The 14,967-nt window shown below is 38.3% G+C and overlaps 1 protein-coding gene across 3 annotated transcripts in view; it reads right to left on the bottom strand.

Moving 5' to 3' along the window:
* The window catches only part of COMMD1 (copper metabolism domain containing 1), a 230,807-nt gene extending 216,132 nt beyond the window's left edge, over positions 1-14,675 (bottom strand). The window contains exon 1 of one of the 3 annotated variants that reach the window (XR_004231721.1): positions 14,287-14,674. Coding sequence is in view for 2 of the 3 variants with exons in the window: in XM_031950536.1 (XP_031806396.1) it covers positions 14,287-14,463 (177 nt within the window). In the remaining variant the exon portion in view is untranslated. Of the gene's footprint in view, positions 1-14,286 lie in introns of all 3 variants that reach the window. The other 2 variants (XM_031950536.1, XM_003758256.4) reach the window with 2 other exon arrangements.
* Positions 14,676-14,967: the final 292 nt, after the last annotated feature.

Below are 14,967 nucleotides of genomic sequence, written 5' to 3'. Positions count from 1 at the left end.
ATCTTTACAATGAGGAAGCCAGTCTTGAGGACTTTTAAGTTCCCTTTTGATTTAAAAATCTCAACTTTGATGATAATATAACATTTCCTTTGGAAAGGTAACTTGCAGTAGTTCTTCTGGTAGTTCTGAGTAGCACCCTAGCATTAGTCTACATGGTCTCAGTAATGACAGCAAACTAAACATTAGCTCAAACATCTTACCAGAATCCATACCAAGTGAAAAGGACATTTCTTCCCTTCCCCAAGGACAGCCAGATTTGTAGATAAACTGGGGGTGCTACCAATGGCCCAAGGACTAAAAGAAAAAAAAAGTGCTCATACACTATCCAGAGCCCCTTTTTCCATTTATAAGCTCATGCTTTTCAGGGATTAAACTCTTCTAGGACCAACATTCCCCCTTTGCTTGTCTTAATATTCTCTAGTTGACACTGATGTGTTTCTGTTATATTAAAGGCAGTAACATAAAGACAACAAAGACAGCATGTGGGGAAATAGTATAAAAGTTTATGATCTTTCACTCAAGATAATGACAATGATGAGACATCATACCAAAATTTGTGGGATGCAGCCAAAGCGGTAATAAGAGGGAATTTTATATCCTTAGAGGCTTACTTGAATAAAACAGAGAAAGAAAAGATTAATGAATTGGGCTTGCAACTAAAAAAACTAAAAAAAGACCAAATTAAAACCCCCCAATCAAATACTAAATTGGAAATTCTAAAATTAAAAGGAGAAATTAAAAATATTGAAAAGTAAAAAAACTATTGAACTAATTAATAAAACTAAGAGTTGGTTCTATGAAAAAGCCAATAAAATAGATAAGCCTTTGGTAAATCTGATTAGAAAAAGGAGGGAGGAAAATGAAATTAGTAGTCTTAAAAATGAAAAGGGAGAACTTTCCACCAATGAAGAGGAAATTAGAGAAATAATAAGGAGTTATTTTGCTCAACTTTATGCCAATAAATTTGATAACCTAAGTGAAATGGATGACTACCTCCAAAAATATAGACTTCCCAGACTAACAGAGGAGGAAGTAAATTGCTTGAATAGTCCCATTTCAGAAAAAGAAATAGAACAGGCAATTAAACAACTCCCTAAGAAAAAATCCCCAGGACCAGATGGATTTACATGTGAATTTTATCAAACATTTAAAGAACAATTGGCCCCAATGCTATATAAATTATTTGATAAAATAGGGAATGAAGGAGTCCTACCAAATTCCTTCTATGACACAGACATGGTACTGATACCTAAACCAGGTAGGCTGAAAACAGAGAAAGAAAATTATAGACCAATCTCCCTAATGAATATTGATGCTAAAATCTTAAATAAGATATTAGCAAAAAGACTACAGAAAATCATCTCCAAGATAATACACTATGATCAAGTAGGATTTATACCAGGAATGCAGGGCTGGTTCAATATTAGGAAAACTATCAATATAATTGGCCATGTTAATAACCAAATTAACAAAACCATATGATCATCTCAATAGATGCAGAAAAAGCATTTGATAAAATCCAACATCCATTCCTATTAAAAACACTTGAGAGTATAGGAATAAATGGACTTTTCCTTAAAATAATCAGCAGCATCTATTTAAAACCATCAGTAAGCATCATATGTAATGGAGACAAACTGCAACCATTCCCAATAAGATCTGGAGTGAAACAAGGTTGCCCACTATCACCGTTACTATTTAATATTGTATTAGAAACGCTAGCTATAGCAATAAGAGCTGAGAAAGAGATTAAAGGAATAAGAATAGGCAATGAGGAAGCCAAATTATCACTCTTTGCCGATGACATGATGGTATACTTAGAGAACCCCAGAGATTCTGCTAAAAAGTTATTAGAAATAATCCACAACTTTAGCAAAGTTGCTGGTTATAAAATAAACCCACATAAGTCATCAGCATTCTTATATATCACTAACAAAATCCAACAGTCAGAGTTACAAAGAGAAATTCCATTTAAAGTAACTACTGATAATATAAAATATTTAGGAATCTATCTGCCAAGGGAAAATCAGAAACTTTATGAGCAAAATTACAGACCACTTTTCACACAAATTAAGTCTGATCTAACCAATTGAAAATATTAAATGCTCTTGGATAGGGCGAGCAAATATAATAAAGATGACAATATTACCTAAACTAATCTATTTATTTAGCCTATACCAATCAGACTCCCAAAAACTATTTTAATGACCTAGAAAAAATAACAACAAAGTTCATATGGAAAACAAAAGGTCAAGAATTTCAAGGAATTAATGAAAAAAAAATCAAATGATGGTGGCTTATCTGTACCAGATCTAAAATTATATTATAGAGCAGCAGTTACCAAAACTATTTGGTATTGGCTAAGGAATAGATTAGTTGATCAGTGGAATAGATTAGGTTCAAGGGATAAAACAGTCAACAAATATAGCAACCTAGTCTTTGACAAACCCAAAGATCCCAGCTTTTGGGATAAGAACTTACTGTTTGATAAAAATTGCTGGGAAAATTGGAAACTAATATGGCAGAAACTAGGCATTGATCCATACTTAACGCCGTACACCAAGATAAGGTCAAAATGGGTTCATGACCTAGGCATAAAGAATGAAATTATTAATAAATTAGGGGAACATAGGATAGTTTACCTCTCAGACCTGTGGAAGGGGAAGGTCTTTATGACCAAAGCAGAACTAGAGATCATTACTGATCACAAAATAGAAAATTTCGATTATACCAAACTGAAAAGTTTTGTACAAACAAAACTAATGCAGACAAGATTAGAAGGAAGCAATAAACTGGGAAAATATTTTTACAGTCAAAGGTTCTGATAAAGGCCTCATTTCCAAAATATATAGAGAATTAACTCTAATTTATAAAAATCAAGCCATTCTCCAATTGAAAATGGTCAAAGGATATGAACAGACAATTCTCAGATGAAGAAATTGAAACTATTTCTAGTCATATGAAAAGATGCTCCAAGTCATTATTAATCAGAGAAATGCAAATTAAGACAACTCTAAGATACCACTACACACCTGTCAGATTGGCTAAGATGACAGAAAAAATAATGATGATTGTTGAGGATCGAAACTGGGACAATAATGATAGTTGGGGAGTTGTGAACAATCCAACCATTTTGAAGTAGTTGAACTATGTCAAAAAGTTATCAAACTGTCATATCCTTTGATCCAGCAGTGTTACTACTGGGATTATATCCCAAAGAGATTATAAAGAAGGGAAAGGGACCTGTATGTGCACGAATGTTTGTGGCAGCCCTTTTTGTAGTGGCTAGAAACTGGAAACTGAATGGATGTCCATCAGTTGGAGAATGGCTGAATAAATTGTGGTATATGAATATTATGGAATATTACTGTTCTGTAAGAAATGACCAACAGGATGATTTCAGAAAGGCCTGGAGAGACTTACACGAACTGATGCTGAGTGAAATGAGCAGGACCAGGAGATCATTATATACTTCAACAACAATACTAGATGATGACCAGTTCTGATGGATCAGGCCATCCTCAGTAACGAGATCAACCAAATCATTTCTAATGGAGCAGTAATGAACTGAACTAGCTATGCCCAGAAAAAGAACTCTGGGAGATGACTAAAAACCATTACATTGAATTCCCAATCCCTATATTTATGCACACCTGCATTTTTGATTTCCTTCACAAGCTAATTGTACAATATTTCAGAGTCTGATTCTTTTTCTACAGCAAAATAACGTTTTGGTCAGGTATACTTATTGTGTATCTAATTTATATTTTAATATATTTAACATCTACTGGTCATCCTGCCATCTAGGGGAGGGGGTGGGGGGGGGGGTAAGAGGTGAAAAATTGGAACAAGAGGTTTGGCAATTGTTAATGCTGTAAAGTTACCCATGTATATATCCTGTAAATAAAAGGCTATTAAATAAAAAAAAAAAAGGAAAAAAAATAATTTAGGAATAAATATGTTTCCATATCAAAAAAAAAAAGTTTATGATCTGATCTGTATTTTTGCCTAGGCTCCCCCATTTATTAACCTTTGTGACCTTAAGTAGTGCCTTAACTCTCTGAGGATCAATTTCTCCTCTTTAAATATAATACATTTAGCTTTTTGTTTTTCGGGGATGGGGGGTTGTTTTATTTTGGTTTTTTTGCTTTGTTTTTTAGTGCTTTATAAACTGTAAGGGATTAGATAAATGTGAGGTATTTTTTCAAAAAGTTCTTTAGGGGAACAAAAGGTCAAGAATTTCAAGGGAATTAATAAAAAAAAACAACACAAAGAAAAATGGCCTATCTAACTATAAGTATGACCTAAAACTATATTATAAAGTAGCAGTCATCAAAACCATTTGGCACTGGCTAAGAAATAGAGTAATGGATCAGTGGAATTCATTAGATTCACAAGACACAATAGGCAATAACTATAGTAATCTAGTGTTTGATAAATCAAAAGGCTCCAGCATCTGAGATAGGTACTCCTTATTTGCCAAAAATTTCTGGGAAAACTGGGAAATATTATGGCAGAAACTAGGCATTGACCAACCTCTAACATCCTATAGTAAGATAAGGTAGAAATGAGTTCATGATTTAGACATAAAGGTTGATACTATAAGCAAATCAGGAGAAAATGGAATAGTCTATCTCTAGATCTGTAGAGAAGGGAGGAATTTGTGGCCAAAAAAAGAAACAGAGAACATTATGAAATGCAAAATGGATTATTTTTATTGCATTAAATTAAAAGGGTTTGTACAAACAAAACCACTGTAACCAAGTTTGGAAGGGAAGCAGAAAAATGGGGGGGGGGATTTTTATATCCAATGTTTCTTATAAAGTTCCAATTTCTAAAATATATAAAGAATTATCTCAAATTTATAAGAATACAAACCATTCCCCATCTGATAAATAGTCAAATTAGGGCATTTTTTCATAGGACTAGAAAATGGCTTTAATGTCTTTGTCTGAAAATTGTTCATATCCTTTGACTATTGTGAGCATTGTGAGCAAGACAATAATAGGTGACATTTATATAAGCATATTTAAGATGTATATGTGGTCACATAGCTAAAAAAAATCAACGCCTAAATTTGAATCTGGGGCTTTCTGACTTCAGATTAAACATTTTACCCACTAAATTTTGCTCCATATAGACTCAAGGTAGAAGAGAATAGAATCATGAGATTAGTTAGGTTCCCATGAGAATACTCCAGATGGAAAGTAAATAAGAAGCACTCTAACAGTTGTGAACTGGTCTAACCATTTTGAAGAGAATTATGGCCAAAGGACTATCAAATTGTGTATACATATCATTTAATCCAGCAGGTCTCTACTGGATCTGTATCCCAAAGAGATAATAAAAAAGGAAAAAGGCCCATATGTGCAAAAATGTTTGTAGCAATCTTTTCTGAAGTGGCAAGAAACTGGAAACTGAGTGGATGCCCATCAGTTGAGGAATGGCTGAATAAATTATGGTAAATTATGGCATATGAATATAATGGAATAGTATTATTCTATAAGAAATAACAAGCAGGCTGATTTCAGAAAAACCTGGAAAGATTTATATGAACTGATGTTAAGTGAAGTGAGTAAAACCTAGAGAACATTGTACACAACAACAAGATTAGGTGATGATCGACTGTGATAGACTTGGCTCTTTTCAAAGATGAGGTGATTCAAGGCTATTCCAATAGACTTGTGATGGAAAGAGCCATCTACATCCAAAGAGAAGACTATGCAGACTAAATGTGGATCACAGCATAGTATTTTCACTTTTTGTGTTGTTTGTTTGCATGTTTTTTCTTTCTTATTTTTTCCTCTTTTCATCTCATTTTTCCTGAGCAGCATGATAAATATGGAAATATCTTTAGAAGAACTGCACACTTATTTAACCTATATTGGATTATTTGCTGTCTGAGGGTGGGGAGAGGGAAGGAAGAGAAAAATTTTTGGAATACAAGGTTTTACAAGAGTAAATGTTGAAAACTGTTTTTGCATGTATTTTGAAAAGTAAAAAGCTATTACTATTTCTAAAAAAAAAAAAAAAAAAAAGTTTACAGGGAAAGGGATGACCACTTATCAGGCATTAAGTCTTATTCAAGATCTCTGGCCATTACAATGCTAAGATTCTGAGATTCTATCAATTTGAACGTAGAAGGTGTAAAGTCCAGGTTAGCACCCTGGATGCCTTAGAATCAGCCAGAGTCAGGATAAGCAAAAGTCCTTGGTCTTAATTCTTGGTTTTTAGAGGTAGAAGGGAATTGGATGGATGCAGGATCTCCTCCTCCTCTTTCCTCATTTACCGCCAAAGTGACTCTGGCTTGTCTTACTCCACCCCCCTAATTCTTCCCACAATTCTCTGTATACACCAAATGATTGAACCAGCACAGAATAGTGGGAAGGGCCATTTTCCAAGCATATCCTAATAGAGTATTGTCCAATCGGTAGTTAGCCTTAAGTGCTCAGTTGTCCAACCTCAGTGCATCAACTCAGAGTTTCAGCCCTTTACAAGAAGGCAGTGTGGAATAGTGGAAAGAACACTGGCTCTGGCCTCAAATAGCACCCCCGATGCTTTACAACCTGTATGACTTTGGACAATCATTTAAGTTTCCTGTGCCTCAGCTACTTTATAAGATATCTCTTCTGCCCTTTTTGGTTAAACTGCTCAAAAAAGACATTTACAAGAGGTGCCTCTACTTTTTTTCCATCATTCTATTCTTAACCCCTTACAATCTGTCCTTATCATTCCACTGACCCTGCTCTCTGCAGTCAGTAATGGTCTGTTAGTTGCCAAATCCAATGGCCTTTTCTCAATCCTCATTCTTTTTGGCTTTTCTGCAGTCTTTGACTCAGTCATTCTCTCTTACTGGATATTCTTTGTAGGCTTTCTGGCCACCACACTGTCTTGGTTTTCCTCCTCCTCTGAAATCTTTGCTGGATCTTCCTCCAGATCACACTCTCTCACCACAGGTGTCCCCCTGAGCTCTGTCCTGGATCCTCTAGCTTTACTCCCATATCACTCCACTTAGTGCTCTATCTCATCAGCTCCTACAGATCTAATGAGCATCTCTATGCTGAGGATTCTCAAGCCTCTCTCTTCTGCCCCCATCTCTCCGCTCACCTCCACTCCCACATCTCCCACTTTCTGGCATCTTGAACTGAATGTTCAAAAGACATCTTAAATTCAATTATGTACAAAATGGAATTCATTATCTTTTTCCTAAAGTCTCCCTCCTCCAACCTTCCCTATTACTATAGAAGACAATATCATCCTCCTTCTCCTCTTAGGCTCACAAATTAGGAGTCATCCTGGACTCCTCAGGATCTCTTACTCATATCCATGCCGAAGCTAGTGCCTATCAATTTCACCTTTGCAACATCTCTCACTCTCTTTCACTTCTCTGGTACTGTCACCCCTGGTTTACACCTTACAGCTGCTGGTGGGTCTCTCTGCCTCCAGCCTTCCCACTTCAATCTATCCTCCATTCAGCCATTCAAGTAATTTTCCTAAAGAGCAAGTCTAATCATATCACAAACTGCCACTGAATAAACTCCAGTGGCTTCCTATTGTTGCCAGCATCAAGTACAAAATGCTGTTTGGCATTTAAAGCCCTTCATAACTTAATTCCCTCCCACCTTTCTGGTCTTCTTCTGCCTTATTCTCCTACACAAACTCTTAAATCCAGGGACACCAGCCTCCCGATTGTTCTTCAAACACAGTTCATTTCTAGGCCTTTAATATTGTCTCTAGATGCCTATCTAGATCCTATGCCTGGAATGCTCTCCCACCTCTCCTCTGACCACTGGTCTCACTGGTTTTCCTCCTACCTTCTACAGGAAACCTTCCCTCATTCCTCTTAACTTCAGTAACTTCTTTCTGTCAATGATTTCCTATCTACCCTATACCCAGCTTTCCTTGAATATTTTTGTTTTCATGTTGTCCCCTCCATTAAACTATATATTCCTTGAGGGCAGGAAATCTTCTTTTACTTCTTTTTTAACTTCCAGCATGTAGCATAATACCAAGTATATAGTAGGTGCTTCATATTTATTGATTATTCATTGATTAAAATGAGAGGGTTGGATTAGGTGACCACTGGAATTCCTTTCTGCTCTAAATTCATCATCTTCTGAGAGAGAACCTCCTTCATTTACTTTCAATTACACTGCACTACATGAGATTTGAACCACCCTTACTATGTTCCCTTATTCCTACCAGATTTTTGGGTAAGGTAAGTTAGTGGGATTTCTTCAAGCTGTCATTAATCTTAAATGTCCATTAATTACTGTTACTGTTGTTCAAATGTTTCCAGTTCTTTGTGACCCCTTTTGACAAAGATACAGAAGTAGTTTGCCATTTTCTTCTTCAATTCATTTTAGAGATGAGAAAACTGAGGCAAATAGAATTGACTTGCCCAGATTTGAACTAAGGAAGATAAATCTTCCTGACTCCAGACCCAGCACTCCATCTTCTACACCCACCTAGCTACCCTAATAAAAAATTTACAGACTAGAAAATGAGCATTTTGTAGGATACTTGTTACATAATGTTTGCTTTCATTCCTTTAACAGTGCCTATTATATGTAAAAATACAGTGAATAACATTGTGAAGGATACAAAGACATAGTCCCTACCCTCAATGATCCTGAAGTATAATGAGGGAAATAAGATAGATACAAATGACTATGATAAAAGAAGAACTGTGTAAATGCCATGTTAGAGTACAGAACAATAAAAAATTATTTCTCTCGGAGAGGAACAATTTAGGTTTCATGAAAGTAGCAGCACTTGAATGGCACCTTAAAGGCAGTATGGATCTCTCTAGGCAAAGGAGGGAAAGACAATATTGCAGGTGGATGGAACGCAAGTGCACACAGGAAAATAGAGGCATGTTTCTGGAGATGAATAATCCATGTTGGCCAGTTTGTGGCTATGTCAAGAAGAACAATACAAGTATGCAAAAATAAGTTAGAAATAAATCATAAATAAATAATCTTGAATGCTAGGGTTAGAGTTTAGGCTTACCTTGATAGTGCTGAACCAAAAAGGACCTGATTAAGTTTCTCATGAGAACCTGAACTTAGCCTCATACACTAGATCAAAGTGACAAGCATGACCATAGAGTGACCTTGCCTATTTCTGTTCTTCTGCTTACTTGGGCATCATACCTGTGAAGTGCTTCTACAAATAAGATCAGTTATTGTTTTTTGAAAATACTGACCCAGGAAGGTCCCCTTAAACCCATTCTTACCATTACATCCCAAGTTCATTCCCACAATTATGTGCATCCTGTTATTGCTTTAGGCTGTGAAAAGCATATTTTTCTTGTATAGTAGCTGCCTGATGATAAATAAGGAAATTACCTAACTGCATTCTTTTTGCTTCTGTTATCATATGCTTGCTTTACCAGTTACAATCCTATATAAAGTCTATGCCTCAGTCCCTTTGCACAGAATCCTTTGAACAATAGTCCCATTGGTCAACTAGCTTATTAAACTCTCCACTTTTAAAATTAAATTAGTCTCTACTAGCCTCAGTTTCCCTGCTATTATAATAGGAAATGGGAAACCACTGAAAAGGGTGTCAAAATCAAGCTCTTGCCTTGGACTTCATTTGGCCATGTCATTTCCTGAGGTCATCAGCTATCTACTCTACTTGGAACCAATATGAAGGACCTTTGCCTTTGAACTCAGAAACTTCTTCTTTCCTTGTGTCCCAACCATTTCCTATGATTATCCTCTGATAACCTTGAAGAACCTTGATCCCCTATATTCTTCAATCTCTTGGCTAGTCTTACAATCTCCATGTTTGGCAACCACAGTCCTCAAATCCTAATTACATCACTCACTTCTTCTGCTACTGCCATCTTATCTTGATACTAGTTAATAGTACTGACTTCCCTTCCCTTCCCATCATCACATAAATCAGACCATAAGAATGCATTTTCTGTTTTTTTTTAATTATTATTTTTTTTAATTTTTTTTTTCTGAGACAATTCAGGTTAAGTGACTTGCCCAGGGTTATACGACTAGGAAGTATTAAGTGAGATTAGATTTGAACTCAGGTCTTCCTGACTTCAGAGTTGGTGCACTATCCACTAAACCACCTAGCTGCCCCCATTTTTTATATTACATTAGCTATGTGACCATATACACATCTTAAATATGCTTTATATAAATGTTACCTATTATTGTCTTGCTCACTATATCCATATTAAATATCTTCAAGTATAACGCTGGCTGTCACCTCTTGTGATGAACTTTAGTTTTATGTGGGGGGGGGGGGGGCTGGATTGGAATGGAGTTAAGATAGAAGATGCCTTATGTTGATCTTGATGGAATCTTAAAGAACCAAACTGTATCTGTAATTTAGAAGTGAAATACTGTCTAGTCTGGAACTTGGCAATAGAGAACAATGAGTAGATCCTTAACTTGGAGTCAGGAAGACTTGTCTCTTGACAGTTACTAGTTTTGTGATCATGAACATCCTCATTTAACTTCTCTAAGCATCAGTTGCTTCATCTGTACACAGAATAGTTATCCACTTCAAGTGTTATCTGTACATAAAACAGTATAATCTTTTTAAAGTACTTGGTAAATATTAGTTGTTACTAATATAATTAATAGTAAATGAAAATTTTAATATTAAAGAGGACCTGTGATTTTATAGTTCTTCAGATTAGTAGATGGTTTGAAGAAATTGCTATGGCTGAAATTGTTTACCCAGTAAACTGATCAACTTGGTGATAAGTATTTAAGTTTTGACAATAGACTTCCATTCTAGCACTGGAGCCATGCTCCAAGCCTTTGTAACTCTATAGAAGCTGCCACCTGAGCTTGTGCTTTACTATACTAAGGTGTAGCCTTAGGAGCCAGGATCACCTCTATTCCACAATGAAACACTACATCTTAATGGATAATAGTAACAGCTCACTTGTACATTCCAATGACTTCCCTTTGTCAATTATTTCCTATTTATCTCCAATGAAATAGTACATTTTCCCTCCTAGTAGCTTTGAAATACTATTATTATCTTCATTTTACAGATAAGTAAATTTAGAAGATTAAATGCTGCACATTGAGTTAAGGACTCTACTCATTGTTCTCCATTGCCAAGTTCCAGACTAGACAGTATTTCACTTCTAAATTACAGGTATAGTTTGGTCCTTCAAGATTGCACCAAGGTCAAAATAAGGATCTTCAACCCCATTCCAATTCCCTCTCTACACACACACACACACACAAAACTAAAGTTCATCACAAGAGGTGAGTGACAGTGAGCATTGTACTTGAAGATGGTTAATATGGATATAGTGAGCAGGACAATAATAGGTGACAGTTATATAAGCATATTTAAGATGTATATGTGGTCACGTAGCTAAAAAAAAATCAATGCCTAAATTTGAATCTGGGGCTTTCTGACTTCAGATTAAACACTTTAGCCACTAAGTTTTGCTCCGTATAGAATGACTAAAAGTAGAAGAGAATAGAATCATGAGATTTGTTAGGTTCCTATGAGAGTACTCCAGATAGAAAGTAAATAAGAAAATAATGTTGGTAAAAATGTAGAAAAGGAGATCAATGAAAAAGTTTTCAAAGACAGAAATGACACAGCTTAACAACTGACATTTATTTACATTTACATATTTTAAGGTTTACAAAGCACTTTCCTTGTAGTAACCCTAGTTGCCATGGAACAAGTTTGAGAAAGATGATGTAATTATTATCCCCATTTTAGAGGGGAGAGTCTCAAAAACTGTTAAGTGACATGCATAAGGTTAAAGTTAGTAGATAGGAGAGCCAGTGGATAGAGTGCCACTTCTAGAGTCATCTTCCTGAGTTCAAACCCAGTCTCAGACACTAACTGTATAATGCTGGACAAATCACTCAACCCTGTTTGCCTCAATTTCCTCATCTGTAAAATGAGTTGGAACAGAAAATGGGAAACTATTCCAGTACCTCCAAAATGGGGTCATGAAGAATCAGATCCAATAGGAAAAAACTGGATGAGAACAAGCATAGCCAGGACATCCAATTGCAACTTCAATCCTGTTTCCATTATAATAGGCTGTCTGATCAAAAGTGGTAGAGAGAAGTAGATTACTCTAAGAATTCAAGTCAGGATGCTTGGGAATAGAGTGAAGCCATTCACAAAAACTGAAAATTGAAGGAAGAATTTCTGGGTTTATGATAGTAATAAACTTTCTTCTGGGTTCAGATGACATGTAAAAATAGAGCTTTGTGTTTAATCCTCTCAGTTATTTGAATTACCAATTATGATGGCATTTCAGAAAAGAAGAAAAGGAAAGAAGGAAAGGAGGGAGAGAAGAAAGGAAGGAAGGGAAGAAGGGAGGGACAGAGTGAGAAAAAAGGGAGGGAAGGAAAAAGGAAGGAAGAAAGGAAGGGAGAGAAAGAGGAAAGGAGGAAGGAGAGGAAAGAAGAAAGGGAGGGAAGGAAAAAGGAAGGAAGGAAGGAAGGGAGGAGAGAAAGAAAGGGAATAAGGAAGGGAGGAAAAGGAGGAAGGAACTGCTACCAATTCAATGTCAATAAAAACTCTAGTATATTCTTCTAGTACAAGGTTAGCAGGTCACCTTTTCAAAAACATTGAATTGCCTTTTTTCAAGTATAGAACTAATTAATGGAAAGTGAAGCTGAATGAGATCCCATCTGAATTACATTTCAGTAAACTGATTCAGCGATTTCTTTAAAAATCCAGTTTCTGCTATCATACTGGGTCTCAAAGGTTGTAAAAAGGATTCTTGGGGCAGCTAGTTAGTGTAGTGGATAGAGCACCAGTCCTGACCACAGGAACACCTGAGTTCAAAACTGTTCTCAGACATTTAACATTTCCTGGCTGTGTGACCTTGGGCAAGTCACTTAACCCCAATTGCCTCAGGGGGGGAAAAAAAAGATTCTCTAGGCTTCTTTCCAGACTCAAATCAAATCCTCCTCCAACTTCCGGTATCTTCTTCCATTTCCTCTGCACACATGCATGTACCTATTTAATTGCATATTCTCCCCTTTCCCCCATTTGAATGTAAACTACTATTTTTGCTTTTCTTGGCATACCTACCCTTGGCACAGTGCCTAGCACACTGTAACTGCTAAGTGACTTGATTGATGAATCTGCATTTTTTTAACCTTGGGTCCAATGACATGTTTGTTTAGAATAATCTGAAAATTACATTTCAATATATTTTATTTCCTTTGAAATCCTACTCATTTTACTTTGGGATTCCCTCCGAATGCCAAGGGGTCTGTGACCCCTCCCCAAAAAGGCGTATTCGCGCTGGATACTGGACTATTTCATCACACACTACAGAAGCGGCTTCACAAGCAGCGCTTAAGGGATCATCTACCGTTTGCAGGACATCCACCAATTCTTGGGGAAAATGTTTATTTGGCCAATTCTGTCTTCTACTCGAGCCCTCTTCACTGAAATCGGCCTCCTACATTTTTGTGGCTGCCCGACTGTTTCTCGGCGATTTCCCACTTGGGGATTTCCTTCTCCGGCTCATTTTACAGATGAGGAAACTAAGGCAAACAGGGTGAAGCGACTCGCCCAGGATCACACAGCTGATAAGCAGCTGAGACCACATTTGAATCGAAGATTAAAAAGGATCCTAGCGCTCTAATTCCAGCCGGGACCAGTCATTTCTTGTAATAATCTCGCCCGCTTTTTCTCCTCCGGGTTGATCCAGGAGGGGAGGGGATGGGAAGGGAGGAAGCGTGGTCGGCTTCGGTTCCAGCAGGTGTCATTTCCCGGGGCGGGGGCGGGGGCGGGGCCAGAGGGGCACGGTCGCGGAGTGGGAGTGCGTACAGGGCGAGAGGGGGGAAGGGCATTAAAGAATCCTTCTAGGCCGCTCGCTTGGCTTCACTACTCATAGCCTTACTTCGGCGTCGTCTTTTTAACAGCAAACATAAAGTGCCTAATATGTGCCAGCAACTGACCTACGCGCTAGGACAAGGAGAAAGGTCACTGAAAACCAAAATTAGGGAGGGAAGAAGTTACTAGGGTTCAAAGACAGCAGGTACGGCGCCCCTGGGGAATCGGTAAGAGAGTCTGGACTTTGGGGCCCATGACCCGCCACGGAGGAGGCCGGGGTCGGAGGCGGCTTCCTACAACACGCCGGCGCACAGCGACGCAATGCGGCGCGGAGGGTTTGACGCAATGCGGCGCGGAGGGTTTTCCCCTCGCGCGCAGCACTCAGCCTCATTCTCGGGGCTGCCGGGACTGGGGGCGGAGCTCTGAGGGGGAGGGGCGGAGCTCTGAGGAGAGGGGCGGGGCGGAAGCCGGTACCTTCAGAAGCCCCCGCATCTTTTCCAGGAAGGGGCGGAATTCCTCAGGAGGCACCTCTGAGTAAAGCTGGCTCCGCAGGAGCTCCTCCGTGATGCCTGTGTGCCCATGAAAGGTGCTTTGGGCCAAGCCGCTCAGCAGGCCGCTCAGGGGCTTGGATCCCTCGAGTTCGCCCGCCATGGTGACCCCTTGTTCCGCCTCTCCCAGCTGAGAGCCCGCTTCTTGTTCCGCCTCTCCCAGCTGAGAGCCCGCTGTACAACGGCGGCCGAGAAGGCGGGGGGGGGGGGGGGGGGGGGGGGGGAACGGCGCACCACCTGCAGGCTCGGGACGGCTCTGCACTCACGGCTTCATCTTGCCTGGCAGCCTCAGCCCCACCCCCGTCCCTCTTTGCCCTCCTCTCTCTGCGAGGCTCCTCCCTTCGAGTGAAACAGAATTTGGTTTGTCGCGTGGACGCCGTGAAGCAGTAGTTGGTGCGCTTCTATCAGACAAAGCAAAAGTAGAATCTCACCAAACCATGAAAGAGGAACAAGGAAACTGTGTAATGTTTTAAAGAAATCACTGATCAGTTTGAAGAAACCTTTTAATATAATATAGCCCATATAAGTGGCACATATATATTCTTCTGAGATTATCTCCTATCTATGTGTATACATTGAGATTATCTCCAATTATCGTACGTCTACC

This window comes from Sarcophilus harrisii, chromosome 2 (genome assembly GCF_902635505.1).
Source record: "Sarcophilus harrisii chromosome 2, mSarHar1.11, whole genome shotgun sequence".
NCBI lineage: Eukaryota > Metazoa > Chordata > Mammalia > Dasyuromorphia > Dasyuridae > Sarcophilus > Sarcophilus harrisii.
Note: the sequence above shows the minus strand (reverse complement) of the source record. Positions and strands in the feature narration are given on the sequence as shown.